Source organism: Maylandia zebra, linkage group LG3 (genome assembly GCF_041146795.1).
Source record: "Maylandia zebra isolate NMK-2024a linkage group LG3, Mzebra_GT3a, whole genome shotgun sequence".
Lineage (NCBI taxonomy): Eukaryota > Metazoa > Chordata > Actinopteri > Cichliformes > Cichlidae > Maylandia > Maylandia zebra.
This window is the reverse complement of record NC_135169.1, coordinates 29,631,186-29,652,490: the sequence shown is the minus strand read 5'-3', so window position 1 is coordinate 29,652,490 and position 21,305 is coordinate 29,631,186. Positions and strand designations below refer to the sequence as shown.

At 40.3% G+C, this 21,305-nt stretch overlaps 3 protein-coding genes across 3 annotated transcripts; all 3 read left to right on the top strand.

Moving 5' to 3' along the window:
* The first annotated feature begins 3,820 nt into the window (after window positions 1–3,820).
* LOC101476357 (uncharacterized) lies at window positions 3,821–7,620 on the top strand. Its single transcript, XM_076881661.1, has 7 exons — window positions 3,821–3,980; window positions 4,965–5,518; window positions 5,717–5,905; window positions 6,037–6,132; window positions 6,332–6,485; window positions 6,635–6,817; window positions 6,949–7,620. Exons 2-7 carry the CDS (start codon window positions 4,967–4,969, stop codon window positions 6,990–6,992), a joined length of 1,218 nt encoding a protein of 405 aa, XP_076737776.1. The 5' UTR covers window positions 3,821–3,980; window positions 4,965–4,966; the 3' UTR covers window positions 6,993–7,620.
* A 4,313-nt stretch (window positions 7,621–11,933) lies between these two features.
* LOC143416706 (uncharacterized) lies at window positions 11,934–14,773 on the top strand. The gene is made up of 6 exons (XM_076882190.1): window positions 11,934–11,955; window positions 12,043–12,334; window positions 12,440–12,576; window positions 12,826–13,120; window positions 14,236–14,387; window positions 14,475–14,773. Exons 1-6 carry the CDS (start codon window positions 11,934–11,936, stop codon window positions 14,771–14,773), a joined length of 1,197 nt encoding a protein of 398 aa, XP_076738305.1.
* Window positions 14,774–16,174: 1,401 nt separating this feature from the next.
* Window positions 16,175–18,416, top strand: LOC143416458 (type-2 ice-structuring protein-like). The gene is made up of 3 exons (XM_076881660.1): window positions 16,175–16,537; window positions 17,686–17,864; window positions 17,944–18,416. Exons 1-3 carry the CDS (start codon window positions 16,410–16,412, stop codon window positions 18,003–18,005), a joined length of 369 nt encoding a protein of 122 aa, XP_076737775.1. The 5' UTR covers window positions 16,175–16,409; the 3' UTR covers window positions 18,006–18,416.
* Window positions 18,417–21,305: the final 2,889 nt, after the last annotated feature.

Below are 21,305 nucleotides of genomic sequence, written 5' to 3'. Positions count from 1 at the left end.
CAAGGTTATCAGAGATCACAAAATAAACATGGGTTTTATTTTATTAAGTTCAAACTACCAACAACTAGAACTCAAAACAATCTCCAACCTGAAGACGCATTCCTTCCTCGGAAAACTAAAAGGGAAGAATCTAGCTGCTACCACCACATCGGTGCACACCATTTGCAAAACACATTATGTGGACACCCTCCCGACACAAAAATCCTGCAGAGGAAGAGAACAGAGTTAACCACATACAGGAAGCACCACTGCTGTAGCATAAGTTTGTTTATTTAATCAGCTTTTTTTTTTCCTCCGCCTAATTATGGCCCCCTTCACTTGCATCCCATTGGACCTCATATTAAGTTATCCAGTTAAAAACTATAAAATAAAGGTTAAAACCTGGAATTGACTCCAGGTCTGTGTTTTTTTTCTTTATGGAATAACAAAGGAACAGACCTCTCCTGGCCAGGAAAATGCTTGTCAGTCAAATGCCCAAATACCTTTGGAAAATGTGTAGAAAAACAGCTGTAACTACTCAGTTATCACATTACTTTTTTACACCCCTTGATTTAAACCTCAAAGTCTGTACTTCAGTCTGATTGATCCGCTGATGTCATGTACAGGGTAACCAGGGTAATCTTTACTCCATTGCAATTCTTATGATGCACTGCACACCACAAGGGTATAACATCTGTGATGTGATGGAGCTGGGATTGCAAGTTTGATTCCCACCTGGTATCCAGTAAGGATCCTGGCTAGACTCCCCATGGTAAAAACAAGCCCTGGAAAAGCCCTGTCCACAGTTCAGGACACAAGCATTTCACTACATGTTCACTAAATGTTGTACTGTGTATGTGACAAATAAAATTTGTATTAAATGACATTTGTACTGTATTAATGTGACGTTGACAGTATTCAATTGTTTACAAAATTTACATTTCTGTTCCTTCACTCGGAACATTCTGTTGGATTCACTACAGATACAGTGGGGCAAAAAAGTATTTAGTCAGCCACCGATTGTGCAAGTTCCCCACTTAAAATGATGACAGAGGTCAGTAATTTGCACCAGAGGTACACTTCAACTGTGAGAGACAGAATGTGAAGAAAAAATCCATGAATTCACATGGTAGGATTTGTAAAGAATTTATCCGTAAATCAGGGTGGCAAATAAGTATTTGGTCACCTCAAACATGGAAAATCTCTGGCTCTCACAGACCTGTAATGTCTTCTGTAAGAAGCTTTTCTGTCCCCCACTCGTTACCTGTATGAATGGCACCTGTTTGAACTCATCATCTGTATAAAAGACACCTGTCCACAGCCTCAAACAGTCAGACTCCAAACTCCGCCATGGCCAAGACCAAAGAGCTCTCGAAGGACACCAGGAACAGGATTGTAGACCTGCACCAGACTGGGAAGAGTGAATCTACAATAGGCAAGCAGCTTGGTGTGAAAAAATCAACTGTGGGAGCAATCATCAGAAAATGGAAGACATACAAGACCACTGATAATCTCCCACGATCTGGGGCTCCACGCAAGATCTCATCCCGTGGGGTCAAAATGATCATGAGAACGGTGGGCAAAGATCCCAGAACCACACGGGGGGACCTGGTGAATGACCTGCAGAGAGCTGGGACCAAAGTAACAAAGGTCACCATCAGTAACACACTACAACGGCAGGGAATCAAATCCCGCAGTGCCAGACGTGTTCCGCTGCTGAAGCCAGTGCATGTCCAGGCCCGTCTGAAGTTTGCCAGAGAGCACATGGATGATACAGCAGAGGATTGGGAGAATGTCATGTGGTCAGATGAAACCAAAGTAGAACTTTTTGGTATAAACTCAACTCGTCGTGTTTGGAGGAAGAAGAATACTGAGTTGCATCCCAAGAACACCATACCTACTGTGAAGCATGGGGGTGGAAACATCATGCTATGGGGCTGTTTTTCTGCCAAGGGGACAGGACGACTGATCCGTGTTAAGGACAGAATGAATGGGGCCATGTATCGTGAGATTTTGAGCCAAAACCTCCTTCCATCAGTGAGAACTTTGAAGATGAAACGAGGCTGGGTCTTCCAACATGACAATGACCCAAAACACACCGCCCGGGCAACAAAGGAATGGCTCCGTAAGAAGCATTTGAAAGTCCTGGAGTGGCCTAGCCAGTCTCCAGACCTCAACCCCATAGAAAATCTGTGGCGGGAGTTGAAAGTCCGTGTTGCTCGGCGACAGCCCCAAAACATCACTGCTCTCGAGAAGATCTGCATGGAGGAATGGGCCAAAATACCAGCTACTGTGTGTGCAAACCTGCTAAAGACCTATAGTAAACGTTTGACCTCTGTTATTGCCAACAAAGGTTATGTTACAAAGTATTGAGTTGTATTTTTGTTATTGACCAAATACTTATTTGCCACCCTGATTTACGAATAAATTCTTTACAAATCCTACCATGTGGATTCATGGATTTTTTTCTTCACATTCTGTCTCTCACAGTTGAAGTGTACCTCTGGTGCAAATTACTGACCTCTGTCATCATTTTGGGGGGGGGAACTTGCACAATCGGTGGCTAACTAAATACTTTTTTGTCCCACTGTAAATCTGCACCCACCTGACCCCAAAAAACCCAGGGAAGCATATGACCAGTTTCATGTGCAGTAACTCAACCAGCACGACCAGTTTTGCATATTAAAGGCATGACGAAGAAATAACTTCACGCCACTGACCCTGATTAATGCCAACCATATATCCTGACTAACGTGTAAAAGGTCCACCCTCATTCTTTCTCGGAAATTCTGAAGTGGAAGTTAAGTAGCAACAATGAAGATTTGATCTGCAATTGCAAAAACCTTGAAGCACCGAATAAAACTTAAGTGAACACAGATATCAGAACTTTAGTGTCTGTGTACTTAAACACAATAAGGGAAAAGGAAACAGTGTATTTCGAAGAGCTGTGTTCATAATAAAGTTAAAAAAAATTGAACAAGTCAGATTATTTATTAGTTAATAGTAAGAAAGTGCACGACAGAAGTGTTGCTGGATTTTAGTAGACATCCAAAAATTATTTTACAGTCAATACACTACACAATAAACAGAATAACATAAAGATCATATCCACAGGAAGCAACTACCCTGCTGAAAGAAAAATGAAAGGAACACTTTGAAAGCACACAGATCATATAGGCGATGGTGTCCTGATGGATCTCCTCCCAGATCTGGACCTTGATCTTAAGTCAAATCTTTTAAGTGGCCTTCTTCTCAGGAGGACACTTAAAACCCACTTTAGACAATGGAACATATTACGTTTACACAAATGGCCAAGAGGAACAAACCGAGCTTTGTGCCTTGTGCCTTTGAGGCAGATCAATTTTCTTTCACTTTAAAAGTTTCAGAATTGGTTTAAACAGTCAGTAACAATATTTTGATATTTGAAAAAAAAAAGCCCAACCAGTTCAGTCCAAGTATGTATAAACCAGAATGCCTCTGTGACCTGCTCAATCATTCTTTCTTTCTTGTACATTTTCAGAGTTAATAAAAATATTTGGTAATTAGTCTCATTGCTGTTCGATGGTAATATACACATTAAAGATTGAAGTAGATCCCCTGTTTTTACCGCAATATCCATGTAGGTTGCATGCATTGTTAGGGAAGTGGTGCATTTAGAAACAAAACTCTCTAAAACGAAGAGGTGGAAAGACAAAATTCAGGTTTCTTTCAACGCAACACACCCTTATTCCTCGCCCCACCCTGATCACTAGAGTGATGGCAGAGTTTCACATGTAATGCTCTTGTAATGCTTGCAATTTTCTCCCCTCCCCTCTGCTTATTTAACAGTGACAGAAAGTGAACAGGTGTCACTTGTTCATCTGGAAGCCACTGGCTACATCAGAAGCGGTCCACCTCCAAGCCTTACCTGAGACTGAAACTACGTAGGCAAAATCTGAGGAACGATATATCTTTAATTCAATTTCTTTCACTATTTGCACTGGAAATAAGAAAACTTACAGGTAGGTAAAAACAATACATATGCAACATCATATCAGTTTTTAAATTAGTTTTTTTTTGTTCAATATCTGTTTAAGTTTGACATTCACTATCTAATAGTGTTTTGTGAAGAGTAGTAATTTATAATTGTAACAATAAATAAATTAAGATTGCAATTAGTTTTCAATAGTATTTATATATATATATATATATATATATATAACCTAAATAACTTTTTTGGAGTCTGGAGTACCTTTATTGTAAACTGAAAGACTGTTAGGCTTACTTTCCAATTACAATATATTAATCATTTAAAAACATAAACACATTTATTACTTTCATTACTTTATTACTTTTTATTAATCTTAATGTTTCACTGCATTTATGGCACTCTTATGCCAGTTGCCAGTTTGATTTGATTGTTTTTCTTATTTATTTGAGCAACTTTTCGTGTGATATTTGGTGGTGGGATTTATTAGCGTTTTATTTTGTGGTTTAATGTTTCACTTTTTTATTATTTAACTCCATACTTATATCATCTGTAAAAACAAATTATGTGTTATCTTGCTGCACTTAATTCTAGAGCCTGTACTGTAAGTGCTACTGATTATTTTGTAAAAGTCCTCACCGTTGTTATATAAGCCAGTATTCCCTATGTTATGTTTGAATGGTATACACAGATGATGAGGTTGCTTTTTAATTCCAAACCGAACAACTCACCTTCTGCTTGTTGAGCTTTGATGTGTACACTGATGCTTGCACTGGCCTCAGTGCTAAGGATATTGTAAAATGTGAGTCAGAGTGCACTCTGGTGGACAAATGATATGATGAAAAAACCACAGAGTGAGAGAGAGAGAGAGAGAGAGAGAGAGAGAGAGAGAGAGAGAGAGAGAGAGAGTAGCTGTAGTGACAGTAAATGTTATTAAATACAGTGCTGTAATAAACTTCACTTCACTTACAGTTAATAGTTAGAGTTTACTCAATCTCTGTTATTCCCTCTGCTTTAGGCATGGACAGCAGACTAGTCCTCACTCTCCTGTTTGTGATGCTGACTGGGTATTTCATGGGCACTTATGCTCAAAACATTACGGCAGCACCCAACAACACAATAAGTGTGACTCCAGCAACCAGCATAAATGCTACCAGCACAAACACCACCTCCAACGCCAGCACCCCAATACCATCCAGCAACAACACCACTTCCAACGCCAGCACCCCAATACCATCCAGCAACAACACCACTTCCAACGCCAGCACCCCAATACCATCCAGCAACAACACCACTTCCAACACCAGCTCCACAACACCATCCAGCAACAACACCACTTCCAACACCAGCTCCACAACACCATCCAGCAACAACACCACTTCCAACACCAGCTCCACAACACCATCCAGCAACAACACCACTTCCAACACCAGCTCCACAACACCATCCAGCAACAACACCACTTCCAACACCAGCTCCACAACACCATCCAGCAACAACACCACTTCCAACACGACTGCAGCTCCAACACCTGCCCCACTAGTGCCTGACAGCAATGTGACAATTCTTAATGTGAGTAATGTAGAAAAAATTAAAAATATATTAAAAAAATATATTTTAAAAATAAATTACATTATTTGTTAATTACTATAGCAGAAGACTGACAAAAACAAGTTGCAGTTGCATTGATCAGTACCTATTAATGTATCTACCCCTGACAATGTATACAACTAAACCACTCTCTAACATGGATCTTATTTATCCTTGCAGACCTCTTTTACTAGAGATAATTGTAGCAAGACACAGCTGTGCGTTTCTCAGCCCTCTGGCTGCGACCCCTCCAGTGGGACATGTTTCTTCCTTGGTAGCCAAGCGCTGGGAGGTCAGAATTTTAAGTTTTCACTTTCAGGACAATCAGACGGCTACGCTGCTCTCACCCTGTCACGGAACACCACACAGGTATGTCAAAATTATTTCCTTTTAGCACAGATGAAAATACAGTAAAGTTTAACAATGAGACAGTCTAGTATTTTGTTAGTCGTCATCTTTATAGAGAGGTAACATTTACAATTTCTGGTTCTTCACCACAGGGAGTCAATGACACAACCTACATCTGTGCAAATGACAACAATGTACTCAAATACATAAGTGCTCTTCTCAACAATGGCAAGCTGAATCCCACAACGGTGAGTTCTACTAGCAGACTTTTGAAAAAACACTTTAGTAATACTTTTTTTAGGGTTGGAGTGTGTGACAAATGCTCATTCTGCCTATCACTACTTATGCCCTTGTGTTGCCTTCACTTACATTGAAGTTTAATAATGAAGAAATTATTATCCTAATAAAAACTAAGCTCTTCTCTTTGTGATCTGTTTTCTTCCGCAGCTTAAAGTCAACAATGTGAAGGGCAGAATCAATGGAAGGAACATCCAGTGTCAATTTGATGCCACAGTACCAGACTCTACTAACGCCCAAACTAAAGCAGCCACAGACAGTACAAGTTTCTCAATGTCAGTCTCCACTGGAACTTATAATGCCAGTAAGCTAACACATCAACATCACATCAATTGCACCTTTAACAGACCTCTTTTAATGATGGTTACACAGACCATCACTGACAATATATCAATATGTTGTTATGTACTTTAAACACATCAGTGATCTTTTTTTCTCTGCTTGTTCTTTCAGCTTCAGGGGATCTGGGTAGCCCTGCTTTCCAAATAACAACTAATGTGGTAAACCTGAGTAATGCTAATGCCACCGTCACCAATTTGGTTAGTTCCAACTCCACCAACACCACCACCACCACCACCAAACCCCCCACCACCTCTGCTGCTAATGCAATTACAATCCAGCAATCAATGATGCAAGGTAAAAGTACCAGATAAGTTTTCTTCTTTCTTTTGGTTTAATACTTACCTGAGAAAAGAATATGTGCTTCAAACATGAAACACGTAGAGTACTTAATACTTGTTCTTCTGTTCTTCCTTCCTCGCCTCTAGCTTTGCTGATCACTGTGGGCATCCTGACTCTGAGGTGGCTATAAGGAAACTGAAACCTGCCCTACATAACAGATTAAAACTTTCCTATCCAACCATGCTACTATTTTTAAACTCACAGGTTTACTATCAACAGTATGTCCCAGACTGCTATGATTAATTTTGTGGGAAAAGGTCACATTACAAATCAGGACTGGTGGAGGGCAATCACTTTCGAGAAGCTTTTTTTATACTGCTTTTACATGCAGTTACACCCTTTAAAGCCCACATTTTTATTGCTAAGCAAAAACATTCGGTAAGTTTATGGTTACTTTGATTATTAAACTGCTAAACCGTGTAAACAGAAACTGCTGGTAAACCATTGTTTGCCTTTGTCTACCCTTAGAACACCAAAAGCAAAATTCATTTGCTGATGATGACAATGATGCCAGCAAATGGCAGAGGTGCATTTATAAACAATTATGTTCTGATAGTATATTTCTATTATATGTTGTTTATATGAATGCTGTTTGTTCAGCAGTACCTTTACAATGACGCCTTCAGTGGCTGACGTTCACATGTATTGCTTGCTTTTTAGCAGGTGTACACAAATAATGCTATATGTGGTACTACTGAAGATGCTCGTGTAATGATTTTGTATTACATGTTTATAATTAAATATTTATCAAAAAAATATTTTGTGTGTTTTCTGATGGATGTTGCTAGATTTGAATTGGAACTTTTAACGTTTAGTCAATTTTGGGTGTTCTCAAATGAAAATACTTAAAACTACAATATTTTCACTACATGCACTTTTCATGCGGTGCAGTTGTGTCTTGCCGTATATTAAAGAGTCAGCCAGATAAGTCACTGCCCAGAGCTTGTGACCATAAGGATACGAATGCTGATCAATATGAAGTGACACCTTCACTATCAAGATCAGATTTCTCTCTACCCAAACAGAGCAGCACAGCAGCCACATCAGTGTCAGGAGCCTGAGATCCTCAACATATCCTAGAAACTTGCTCCCAACCTGGAGCAGGTGAAAACCATGACATTGAACTTGAGGATGTTAATTCTTATCCCAACGCTCACCCGGGAAAACCCCCAGTGCGAGTTAGAGATCACGGTCTGATGAAGCCAGGAGAAAAACATCATCTGGAAAGTGCAGAAACGAGATCCTGAGACCACCACCTTGAATGCCACTAAAAATTCTGTCCATAAATATAATGAACAAAATCTGTGACAAAGGGCAGCTTTGTAGTCCAACAGCAAACAAGTGCATACAAACATGTATGACATGTCAACTGATCCAACATCTCCATATTTTGATTACTTTCAGCTTGGGAAGATCCTCATCCAGATGATTATTACAGCAGTGGAGTCATTCTTCTTCAACGTGACCTAAAGAGCGTTCATTTCCACCTTGAATCCTATGTGATTTTTTTTAAATTTAAGACCCATGTCAAACATTTACTAAATAAATAATTCCATTTATTAAAACTGGGTGGAACTGGATGCTTTTGACTGGTGTTCACTGAAACCATAAAACATTTGTAAAGCACTAATGAAAGTACACACAGAAAAAATTATGTGACATCACCAGGAGCAAATTTACTGGAAAATGAAAAGAATAGCAAAAAAACACAAAACCAAACCCTGTGCGAGACCTGTTGGGTCTGTTCAGGTGTTACACATGTCAGTGTGGAATTTTAAATTGTTGTGGGCAATATTGCTCAAGCACATTTCTTATTACTGAGTATATTTAATCAGAATCAGAATACTTTATTGATCCCTGTGGGAAATTATTTTTTGTTACAGTGCTCCATTATAAACTAACATTAAGACAAGACAGACAATACAATAACTAAGAATAGTACAATATATACATATATATACATACATACATAAGTCACTCATAAATAAATAGCTGGAAAAGAAACATGTGTAGTTGTAGCAGTAACCAGTGTGTTAAATGGATGCGTTGTACAGGGAGATGGCCACAGGCAGGAAAGATTTCCTGTGTCGTTCAGTGGTGCTTTTCGGTAATCTCAGTCTCTCACTGAACGTGCTCCTGTGACTGACCAGCATGTCATGGAGTGGGTGGGAGGTGTTATCCAACATTGTCTTTATCTTGGACAGCATCCGCCTCTCCGACACCACCTTGAGGGAGTCCAGCTCCATCCCCACAACATTACTGGCCTTACGGATCAGTTTATTGAGTCTGTTGGCATCTGCGACCCTCAGCCTGCTCCCCCAGCATGCAACAGCATAGAGGATCGCACTGGCCACAACAGACTCATAGAAAATCCTCAGCATTTTCTGGCATATGTTGAAGGACCTCAGTCACCTCAAAAAATAGAGACGACTCTGGCCCTTCCTGTAAAGTGCTGTGGTGTTTTTAGCCCAGTCCAGTTTATTGTCAATGTGTACTCCAAGGTACAGTGGGGCAAAAAAGTATTTAGTCAGCCACCGATTGTGCAAGTTCCCCCACTTAAAATGATGACAGAGGTCAGTAATTTGCACCAGAGGTACACTTCAACTGTGAGAGACAGAATGTGAAAAAAAAATCCATGAATTCACATGGTAGGATTTGTAAAGAATTTATTCGTAAATCAGGGTGGAAAATAAGTATTTGGTCACCTCAAACATGGAAAATCTCTGGCTCTCACAGACCTGTAACGTCTTCTGTAAGACGCTTTTCTGTCCCCCACTCGTTACCTGTATGAATGGCACCTGTTTGAACTCATCATCTGTATAAAAGACACCTGTCCACAGCCTCAAACAGTCAGACTCCAAACTCCGCCATGGCCAAGACCAAAGAGCTTTCGAAGGACACCAGGAAAAGTATTGTAGACCTGCACCAGACTGGGAAGAGTGAATCTACAATAGGCAAGCAGCTTGGTGTGAAAAAATCAACTGTGGGAGCAATCATCAGAAAATGGAAGACATACAAGACCACTGATAATCTCCCTCGATCTGGGGCTCCACGCAAGATCTCATCCCGTGGGGTCAAAATGATCATGAGAACGGTGAGCAAAGATCCCAGAACCACACGGGGGGACCTGGTGAATGACCTGCAGAGAGCTGGGACCAAAGTAACAAAGGTCACCATCAGTAACACACTACAACGGCAGGGAATCAAATCCCGCAGTGCCAGACGTGTTCCGCTGCTGAAGCCAGTGCATGTCCAGGCCCGTCTGAAGTTTGCCAGAGAGCACATGGATGATACAGCAGAGGATTGGGAGAATGTCATGTGAGAATGTCATGTGGTCAGATGAAACCAAAGTAGAACTTTTTGGTATAAACTCAACTCGTCGTGTTTGGAGGAAGAAGAATACTGAGTTGCATCCCAAGAACACCATACCTACTGTGAAGCATGGGGGTGGAAACATCATGCTATGGGGCTGTTTTTCTGCCAAGGGGACAGGACGACTGATCCGTGTTAAGGACAGAATGAATGGGGCCATGTATCGTGAGATTTTGAGCCAAAACCTCCTTCCATCAGTGAGAACTTTGAAGATGAAACGAGGCTGGGTCTTCCAACATGACAATGATCCAAAACACACCGCCCGGGCAACAAAGGAGTGGCTCCGTAAGAAGCATTTGAAAGTCCTGGAGTGGCCTAGCCAGTCTCCAGACCTCAACCCCATAGAAAATCTGTGGCGGGAGTTGAAAGTCCGTGTTGCTCGGCGACAGCCCCAAAACATCACTGCTCTCGAGAAGATCTGCATGGAGGAATGGGCCAAAATACCAGCTACTGTGTGTGCAAACCTGGTAAAGACCTATAGTAAACGTTTGACCTCTGTTATTGCCAACAAAGGTTATGTTACAAAGTATTGAGTTGTATTTTTGTTATTGACCAAATACTTATTTGCCACCCTGATTTACGAATAAATTCTTTACAAATCCTACCATGTGGATTCATGGATTTTTTTTTCACATTCTGTCTCTCACAGTTGAAGTGTACCTCTGGTGCAAATTACTGACCTCTGTCATCATTTTAGGTGGGGGAACTTGCACAATCGGTGGCTGACTAAATACTTTTTTGCCCCACTGTATTTAGAGTCCATAATGAACTGTTTGACCAAGAGTTTTGGACACAAAGAAAAACTTGGTGTGTGGAACATAAATGTGTAATGAGAAAAGGGGAACGAAACACAGAAAACTCTATAACAACGATGTGGACAAAACATAAGAAAACTTATGAAAACTTCAGAAGCAAGATTTGTTTAGAAGAAGCAAATGTAATATGTGGGTGTGTTGTCCTTCATGCAAACAACACTGAATAAAAATTTACATGTTTGTTTGCACCAGAATAAATGAGGTAGAAAGGTTTGTGATTTGTTATGCTCTGAAGAAAACCACAGTGGCAGTAAAGTGACAATAGCTGTGATTATTTTCCAAAGCCATGAGTGGGAGAAATTATATTTGCATCTCCATTGGTAAGTCAATTTACAGTATCTTCAGTTACACTTGATTTAATTCATTTTAAACCTTGGAAAAACCCCTCATAATCATTATCATATACAAAAATGATGATAATACTTTGAGTAGTAGCATAGTGCTCTTTTACTTAAATCTTGGTCTACGCAAAGTCTTGAGGCAACATTTTGGACAGAGGTGATATAAAAATATATACAAGTCTTAAAAACAACAGTGAGATACTTGAGAACTTGTTGTCAGATCTGGAATAATAGCTATTCAAGCGAGGATTAATCGGAATTATCAATCAGTGTAGCTTCAGGTGTCTTTCAGACACATTTAGACACAACATGTTTCTGGTTTTGATGATTCCTTGTTTTTATATCCACTCCGTTAATTTAATTAAGTTTTATTGCTTGTTACATCACCAGTCACTCAGCAGAGATGTTGTTGAGTATGCTGTTCCCTTTAAAATTCCCATTTTTACACAATTTCAAACACTACAGTTAAAAATGAATATGATATAAATTATACTTTACATTTTTTAAGTCAAACTCTTTACATTAACAGTGATTTCCTTCATGATGATATCTAGAGCGCTGACAGGTAAACTTTTTCCTCACTTCCCTCAAAACAATCTTTAAAAAAATAGAGAATAATTCATAATACTAACTAATTTTTTTTTATATTAAGGTTATCTTTTCCATAACCTGGCACTGAACCAAAAGGCTATCCAGTCCTCGGTTGGTGACAGCGTGGGTATTGCTGGCAAAGCAGTTGATGGGAGAAGAGAATCAAGATATCAGTTAGGGTCCTGTACACTCACCAAGTCAGAATCTGATCCCTGGTGGAGGGTAGACCTGGTAAATGTGTATACAATTGGTGCTGTAATAATAACCAATAGAGCAGAACTGGAAAATGGACTGGATGGTGCTGAAATCTGGATTGGAAAGTCCGCAGCGATCAATGACATTGAAAGCATGAGGTGAAACAGCTTGAAGCAGACAGATAAAATACATGAGCAATCATTATTTCAGTAGCATATTGTCCCTTCTTATTTTTTTCTTCTTTTTGGCTTTCTCATACACAGATGTGCCGTCATCTCTCATATTCCCAGTGGACAGACATACTACTTTCCATGTAGCTCCATGGAGGGACGCTACGTCACTGTGTTTCTACCAGGAAGTGAAAATGTCCTTAGCATCTGCGAGGTTGAAGTTTACTATGGTAATCACATTTCAGCCTGATGCCGATACACAAGTCTGAGGCCTTGCTTGTTCAAGTTGTTGTTAATTTTCCAAATGGCCCACCTCCCAACACAAATTAATCATTCTTGTTGTTTTGTATAGTTAAAGGTCTTTGAGCCAGAATGACAGCCAAGTGTGGTCTTCAAAATTACTGCACTCTGCACCTTCTGCAACAAATATAATTAACTATTCACAATGATCTAATGTCTCTCTGTGGTTTTCCTTCAAGGATATCCATTACCCAATGTGGCACTCAAAGGAGAAGCTACCCAGTCATCTACACTCTCCTTTGCCACTGCGTCCAAAGCCATCGATGGCAGACGGAACTCGTTCTATAGCAATGGGTTCTGTAGCCACACGGCTGAAGACGAGACCAACCCCTGGTGGAGGGTGGACCTGCAGCGAAGCTTTACAATCACTGCTGTAAAAGTCACCAACAGAGGAGACTGCTGTGCTGAAAGACTGGATGGAGCTGAGATCAGAATAGGAAACTCACTGGAGAACAATGGAAACAATAATCCCAGGTAATTACAAGTGTTTCAATGTAAAGTGAGTTTTTAAGTATAACTGGAACAGTGATAAGTCAAAAGTTTACAAGATTCATTTTGTCCACCACATGGTGAACTAACATATAATAAGTGGATTTCCCAACCTTTTAACTGCAGTGCAACAAATTTAGGATTTTTAAGATCGATATAAACATCACAATACAGTGAGCTGCAATGTCTTTAAATTGCTGTCTTTCTCTCCAATTGTTGGTATTTTGTCTTATGTCTTCCCTTTCTTCTTTCCTCACCCCCAAACTGGTCTGGCCCATCCCCGGGTCTGATTCTGCTGAAGTTTGCACCCCACTAAAAAAACATTTCCCCCCTCTTACCATTGCAAAGTGCTTGCTCACAGCGGGTTATTTGATTGTTAGAGTGATCACCCAAATACTATAGGGTGCTTTCCTTACAGTATATATAAATAAACCTGAATGAAATTAAACGTGTATATTTGCAGATTTAAAAATCTGACATTTTATATTTTATATTTGATACTTTAATTTCCTTTTAAAAAACAACACACATTCCCTAACATGTCTTATGTGTAGTTATTTGCTTGTTTGTGCTCTGTTGTTGTGTTTGCACTGTTCCAAATGTGCTGAAACCTTGCGTTACAATAGACTAGAATAGATGGAATACAGTAGCCCTTCATTGTCATTGTACATGTACAGCAGAATAAAATATAAATAGTAGACAGCAGAAATAAATAGCAACAGGAGAAATATATACAGTCAAGAGGGATATATACAAAACTAGAGACCTATATACAAAAATAGGAGACACATTAGAGAACAGTTGCAAATTGTTTGGATTAATTAATCACTAATTATGCAATGTGTAACATTCACAATAAGGTTAAAGGGTATTTCTTCACACTTGTTCGTTACTCTTTAAATTTTCATGTATTGGTTCTTATAAATGCCATAGAGATGTAAATAGCTTACATCGGTCAAACTAGCAAAGGAACCAATAAAAGCTTCTGTGATTTTTTGGGAAAACCTATGAAAACTTTCAAAAGGCTGTGTTCTCAGTTACATTCTCTTCTTGAGAAAGTAATTATGTCAACTTAATATTTCCCCATCCATTGGTGTCAGGTGTGCTTCCATCTCACATATCAAAGTGGGTAAAACCTACACATACCGGTGTGATGGAGGCAGCATGGAGGGTCGCTTTGTGAACGTGTTTCTTCCTGGACAAAAGAAGACTCTCACCCTGTGTGAAGTGGAGGTGTATGCTGCCCCAGCAGGTAGAGCTTTAAGTGACTGGATCTGATCTATGGAAACACATCTGCTTGATACTGATTCATACTTGTTTGTTCCTTTCAACAATTTAGTGGAGCCGCTTCAAAATGTGGCCTTAAACAAACAAACAGTGCAGTCATCAACAGGGAATGCAGTTGGGATTCCCTTCAAAGGTGTCGATGGGTGCAGAACTGAAATCTGGGGTTATTCATGTTGTACCCACACTGGGCCACAGCAGAATCCCTGGTGGAGAGTAGACTTATTGGCTGTCTATAAAGTCACTGCTGTCACCATCATCAACAGACAAGACTGTTGTTCTGAAAGACTTCTTGGGGCACAGATCCTGATTGGAGACTCACTGGAGCAGAATGGCAACACAAATTCCAGGTGAGACACGAGACTGATAGTAGAAAGGATTCAAAGGATCCAAACACACATGTAGAAGATGATGTTAACCAGAGCTTGGAGATAATAAATAAACAAGGCTCAAGGTTCAAGGTTCTTTATTTGCCACATGCATAGTTATACAAGTATTACACACAGTGAAATGTAGCCTGACATGTGCAAAAATTGTGTGTGTGTGTGTGTGTGTGTGGGGGGGGGAGGAAGAACGTACAGAATTCATACATACATACATACATATGTGAATTCTGTACATTAATATGAATAGACATCTGACTATTTTACAGGATAGACAATATAAACATATTTAAAATTAAAGGAATTTGAAATGTACATTGTGCCTTGGTTTAGTGTCTGGAAGAGTCCTGACTCAGTCAATTATAGATGATGTGAGAGGGCGGGTGTGTGTGTTTAGGGCCCGGATGATGCAGAACCTTCTACCAGATTGCAGAAGTTGGAACAGTTTGTTGCCAGGCTGGGACGGGTCCTTCAGTATCTGCGCTGCTCTAGTCCGGCATCTCCTGGTGTAGGTGTCCTGAAGCGGGGGGAGAGCAATCCTGCAGCAGCTTTCTGCTGTACGGATCACTCTCTGGAGAGCTTTTTGGTCCTTCACACAGCTGTTCCCAAACCACGATGTCATGTTCTGTGTGAGGATGCTCTCCACAGCACCTGTATAGAAAATCCTGAGGATCTTTGGAGAGACCCTGAACTTCCTCAGTTGTCGTAGGTGATACAGGCGCTGCCTAGCCTTTTTGGTCTGGACCTGAATGTGGGCAGCCCATGTCAGGTCTGAGGAGATGTGGACACCAAGATACTTGAAGGACTGAACCAACAACTACAGGATATAAACTGAAAACACTCCCAATGTGCGACTTCTGTTATTTCCACCTGAAATATACATGTCATGCATATGACTGTAAAATAGCAAACCCCAAAAAGCACTAACTATTCAAAATACAAAACCAAAGAAAGTGGCTGCAAATGTAACTGCTGGCTCAGCAGCACCCAAAATCCTAGTGAAAAGGGTCTAGAGGGAAAAAATGATGATGATGATTTCACCTTGATGTTTGTGTAACACCATCAGGTGTGGCGTTCTGGAATCATTAGCGGGTACACCAACATACACATTCCAGTGTAATGAAATGAAAGGTCGCTACATCAGTGTGATCATACCAGGATCTCCGAAAACTCTGACGCTGTGTGAAGTGGAGGTGTTTGCTTCTCTGCCTGGTAAGGCCATAAGATTTCTTTCTAGCAGATCTGTTGTGGTCATGTGTGGATATATGACTGTTGGAAAATTACTTCCAAACGTAGAAACAGCTTTAACCTTTTAGTGTTTAGTGTTTTTTCATTTTCCACTACACAGTGGACAAATTGAACTTCTTTCTGGTTTTCAGTCTTCCCTTTTTAATTGGGTGCATAATGCAACGATACAGTTTAACCAGTTAAATTTTTTTTAAAAAGAGTCAAACATAGAACAAAACTATTTCTCTCCAGCACCAGAAGCCGTCATTCCTTCACCGACACCTCCACCTCCTTCCAGCCCTCCTCCCACTGTGAGCCTGCAGCTTGGTGGCAGGAACGTGACGGTGGTGGGAGAGAGGCTCTGCTGGTCTGATGCTCTGATGCACTGTAGACGTTATTACTGGGACCTGCTCAGCCTTCACAGCCAACAGGAGCAAAGCGAGTTGGAGCAGCTGCTGGGCCTCGTTCCTTTCTCCCTCACAGACCACGTCTGGCTGGGACTGCGCAGGTACTGATGAAATGAGATAATTAGTATTTTTAACAACCAAATTAATTAGCAAGAAATAATATAAATTAGCTGATTCTGTTTTGCTGACAACTGTCTTAATGTCAAGTAATAAGTAATCCACAGCTTATGTAGGATTGTCAGCTCAGAGCAAAATGACCACAAAAGAGCCACCACTAAAAAAACAAACAGTCATTAACAGAAATTATTGAACATCACCAAAAGAAAAAAACAGAATTACTCAAAATGAACAGACAATCAACAAAATAAGAAGCAACCAGGAGAACATGAAATTCAGAAGATGAAGAAATGGTAGGCAAAACCATACTTCAATCAGGCATAACATTAGGAACACTGACAGGTGTTCTTCATCATGGCACCTGTTAGTGGGTAGGATACCTTTTAAATATATTTTTTTTAATATTTTGTCTTGTGTCCTAGCATCTCAGTGTTAAATACCACAACAAACCTTCAGTGAAGTAATCCAACAGCCACCAAAACTTTAACATTAAACAAGAACCAGAACCGAGATACTACTACAAGAACCACATCTCAACATAAAACGACAGTGATATCAAAACAGGAATTGAAAACACAAACAACTGCAAGCTCACTCACAGAAACACAGAATGCTTCGATCCAATCTGCTCTATTACTCAGATCTAAGCTTGCTGTGAAATATTTCAAGGATTCAAGGAGCTTTATTGTCAAAAACATGTTAACATGATTTGGAATGAAATTATGTACACACGGTCCTGGAGTGAAAAGAAACAAAATAATGAAGAAACAGATTTTTTTTGTAAGTAAAGCTCTAAATTTAAATAGTGTTCGGTGCTCCAATTAAATGTTTGTGTGTGTATTTTACGTTTTCTGTGAAATGCGCTTCACCTATTTTGTGTAACACTAGGAATATGCTAATGTATTTTCAAATGATGGATTTGTTTCAGAGTCAGGGCCATAATTCATGTTTAAGCTCGTGCAGAATAGCTAGAGGCCAGATGCTCAAACCTGTTCTCTTTTCATACGCCGTGACAATTTGAATTTTGCAAATTCAGACATTTTCAAAAGATGAGGTCATGACGTCTCAGGCTGTGCGTCCTTGTATTTGTTTGGATTGAAAAAAACATTTCAACGAATTTCTGATTCATCAGATCCCTCAGAGCAGACGAGTGGTTCTGGATGTCTGGATATTCCATGAATTTCTTAAATTGGCCACAGGATTTTGTTCCTGACAGCTACTCCAGCACCTGTGGAGGCGTGGCCAGCACGGACCACTTCCTCTGGCAGGACCAGCCCTGTGGAGAGAACCTCAACTTCATCTGCCAATCAGGTTTTACTTACACCACGTTAAAGCTTGTGCGCTATTATCGTACATTGCCTTAATTTAACTGTAACTCATGTTCTTTCAGGTGCTGACGATGCTGTGCAGAGAGTTCATTTCTACAGCACGAAGGATCCTATAAGTCCTTAGTAAAGGAGAACAATGTACTGTCTGATGGAATGGATACAAATACATATATCTGAAACCTTTTTTCACTCCTTTAGTTCTGTAAATTATACTACAGAAAAACTATAAGACGTTTCTGCACACAATACCATGTTTGCCTTTTTTTTTTTACTTTATGATGCACTGCATGTAGCTACTATAGCACTGATTTCTATTTAAAATGCTGCTGGCTATTTCATAACTCATGCTCATAGCAAATGTACCTATGGAAAATGTGTGAGCTTATTACCCTGTAATGTACTCCTCCACATTTGCAGGGGTTGTGAATTCAGCCACATAAGTAACTCTACACTTTTGTGAAAGCCGTAGTGATGAAATACAGATGACACCTGAGAAATGTAAAACTACAAATGTCATCAAAGTAATAAAAATTCATTAAAGCAACAGATACAGTTGTATGTTATGAAATTGTCTGATAGAAATGTTTCCAAAATATGCAGATAGTCTCTGTTCAACCACCCTTACTGTTTTGTTTAATCCTAATTATACTTGCTAAAGTTCATTCTGTTCATCTGGACGTAGTGTTTCCAGTAGGAAACATTTCATCACTCATCCAAGTGACTTCTTCAGTCTCAGTTCTTCTGTGTTGTGTGGATGGCACATGACAGGAGAGCTAACTCGACAGGCCAGGACTCCACACCTACAGGCCAGTGGACACTCTTTCAATGATGAGGATGTATCCCGGACAGGGAGGAGGCTGGTTTGAGAAGGGATGCAAGGAGGCCATTTACGTAAAAAGGGAAAGACCATCTCTGAATCGAGGAGGGGGCTTAAGGGTGCATCTTTCACCATCATGCAATGCTGTGATTGCAGCCATTCTCCAACTCTCTCTGAATGGTACTCATGACCATTGAGCAATGGTCAATGATCAGCCATCAGTGCTTGCTGATGATTAGTCAGGAGAATTTTGATGATCAAGGAACTGACCTCCCAGCCAATTGTTCCTTCAGTGGGCTGGTTTCAGTCATTATGAAAATGTACTGTTTATAAGATTGGGGAAACCTGCAGTCAGCTGAGACTGAAGAAGTCACTTGGATGAGTGACGAAATGTTTCTCCCACTGAAAACACTACGTCCAGATGAACAGAATTAATAACCCGGGTGATTGCACATGCATCAAGACATATACTTGTTAACACAACAAAATATTTGTGTGACTTCCTTTAAGGGGGAAATTGTCCGATTCACAAGCTAAAAACAATCTGGGGATAAAGTTAATTTAAAAAGGAATAGAAAAAACAAACAAAAAACATGTTTTCAAATTGTTTGTGTATTAGTGTGAACACACATTTGTAAGTTCTCAACATTACAAGTACAATGATATATATACATCAAAATCTTAGTTTTCAATTGTGGATACAGCATACACCATGCCATTAATATATTACACTGAACAAAAATATAAACGCACCACATTTGTTTTTCCTGCCATTTTTCATGAGCTGAACTTTTTTCTACAGACACAAAGGACCCATTACTATCAAATATTGTTCACACATCTGTCTAAATCTGAGTTAGTGAGAACTTCTCCTTTGCCAAGATAATCCATCCCACCTCGCAGGTGTGGTATGTCAAGGTGCTGATTAGACAGCATGAATATTGCACAGATGTGCCTTAGGCTATGTTCACACTGCAGGTCTTAATGCTCAATTTTGATTTTTTGATCAAATACGATTTTTTTGTCTGCTTGTTCACACTATAAATAAAATGTGACAGCAAACGCGCTCTACTGTGAACCCGCAAAAGAAGACATCACACACAACGCGCTCTGTTTAGACCCAGACCAAACAGTATTGTTTGACTGTTTCAGACTTTATGTTTCCCAATTTTGCTTTAAGTTATAAAGTTATTTTGTTATTTGCATATGGCCTAATAATGATCCTTATTGCTGTTTTAGAGAGGAGCGGTGCTTCAAAGGATAGTTCCAGATTTCTGTCAGAATCTGCAGATTATACAGTACAAATAAAATGTTCACGTTTCTCCAACGTTGTCTTCCCAACAGTTTCACTGACATCTACACTGGATGGCCAGGAAGTGTTCACAATGTCTTATCGGGCGCTTCTCCGGAGCTGATAATTGGCGTCTGTCTTGTGTCAGTGACATAAAAGATGGATTTCATGTGACATGACCATTCAAACAGCAGTCGCTTTCTAAAACATCAGATATGTATCGGATTCAGTACCACATACGAAAGTGACCCAGATCAGATTTGAAAATATCGGATTTGTGTTGTTCAAACTGTCATACCATGATCGGATATGGGTCGCATAGGGTCAAAAATGATGATGTGCTTTCACCTGCAGTGTGAACGTAGGCCACTCTGAAATATGCAGTTTGATCACACAGCACAATGCTACAGATGTCGCAAAACCAGTCAGTATCTGGTGTGGCCACCATTTGCCTCACACAGTGCAACACATCTAATGGAGATGTGTTGTACTGTGTGAGGCAAATGGTGTGCAATGGGCATAGAGTTGATCAGGTTGTTGCTTGTGGGCTGTGGAATATTGGTCCACTCCTCTTCAATACTTGTGCAAAGTTGCTGAATATTGGCAGGAACTGTACACGCTGTCATATACGCCGAGCCGAGCATCCCAAACATGCTCAATGGGTGACATGTCTGGTGAGTATGCTGGCAATGCAACAACTGGGATGTTTTCAGCTTCCAAGGAATTGTGTACAGATCCTTGCAATATGGGGCCGTGCATTATCATGCTGTAACATGAGGTTATGGTCATGGATAAATGACACAGCAATGGTCCTCAGGATCTCAACACGGTATCTCTGTGCATTCAAAATGGCAACAACAAAATGCACTCATGTTCATTGTCCATAACCCCACTGCCACCATGGGCCACTCAATCCACAATGTTGACGTCAGCAAACCGCTTACCTACACGATGCCACAAAAGCTGTCTGCCATCTGCCCTGAACAGTAAAAACATCTATCAACAGAGCACCTCTCCAACATGCCAGACACCATTGAATGTGAGCATTTGCCCACTCAAGTTGGTTACAGTGACGAACTGTAGTCAGGTCCAGACCCCGATGAGAATGACGAGCATGCAGATGAGCTTCCCTGAGACAGTTTCTGACAGTTTTTGCAGAAATTTTTTGGTTGTGCAAACCGTTTGTTGCTGCAGCTGTCTGGGTGGCTGGTCTCCACCTGGTCGACCTTCCTGGAGGTGAACATGCTGATGTGGAGGTCCTGGGCTGGTGTGGTTACATGTGGTCTGCGATTGTGAGGCCGGTTGGATGTACTGCC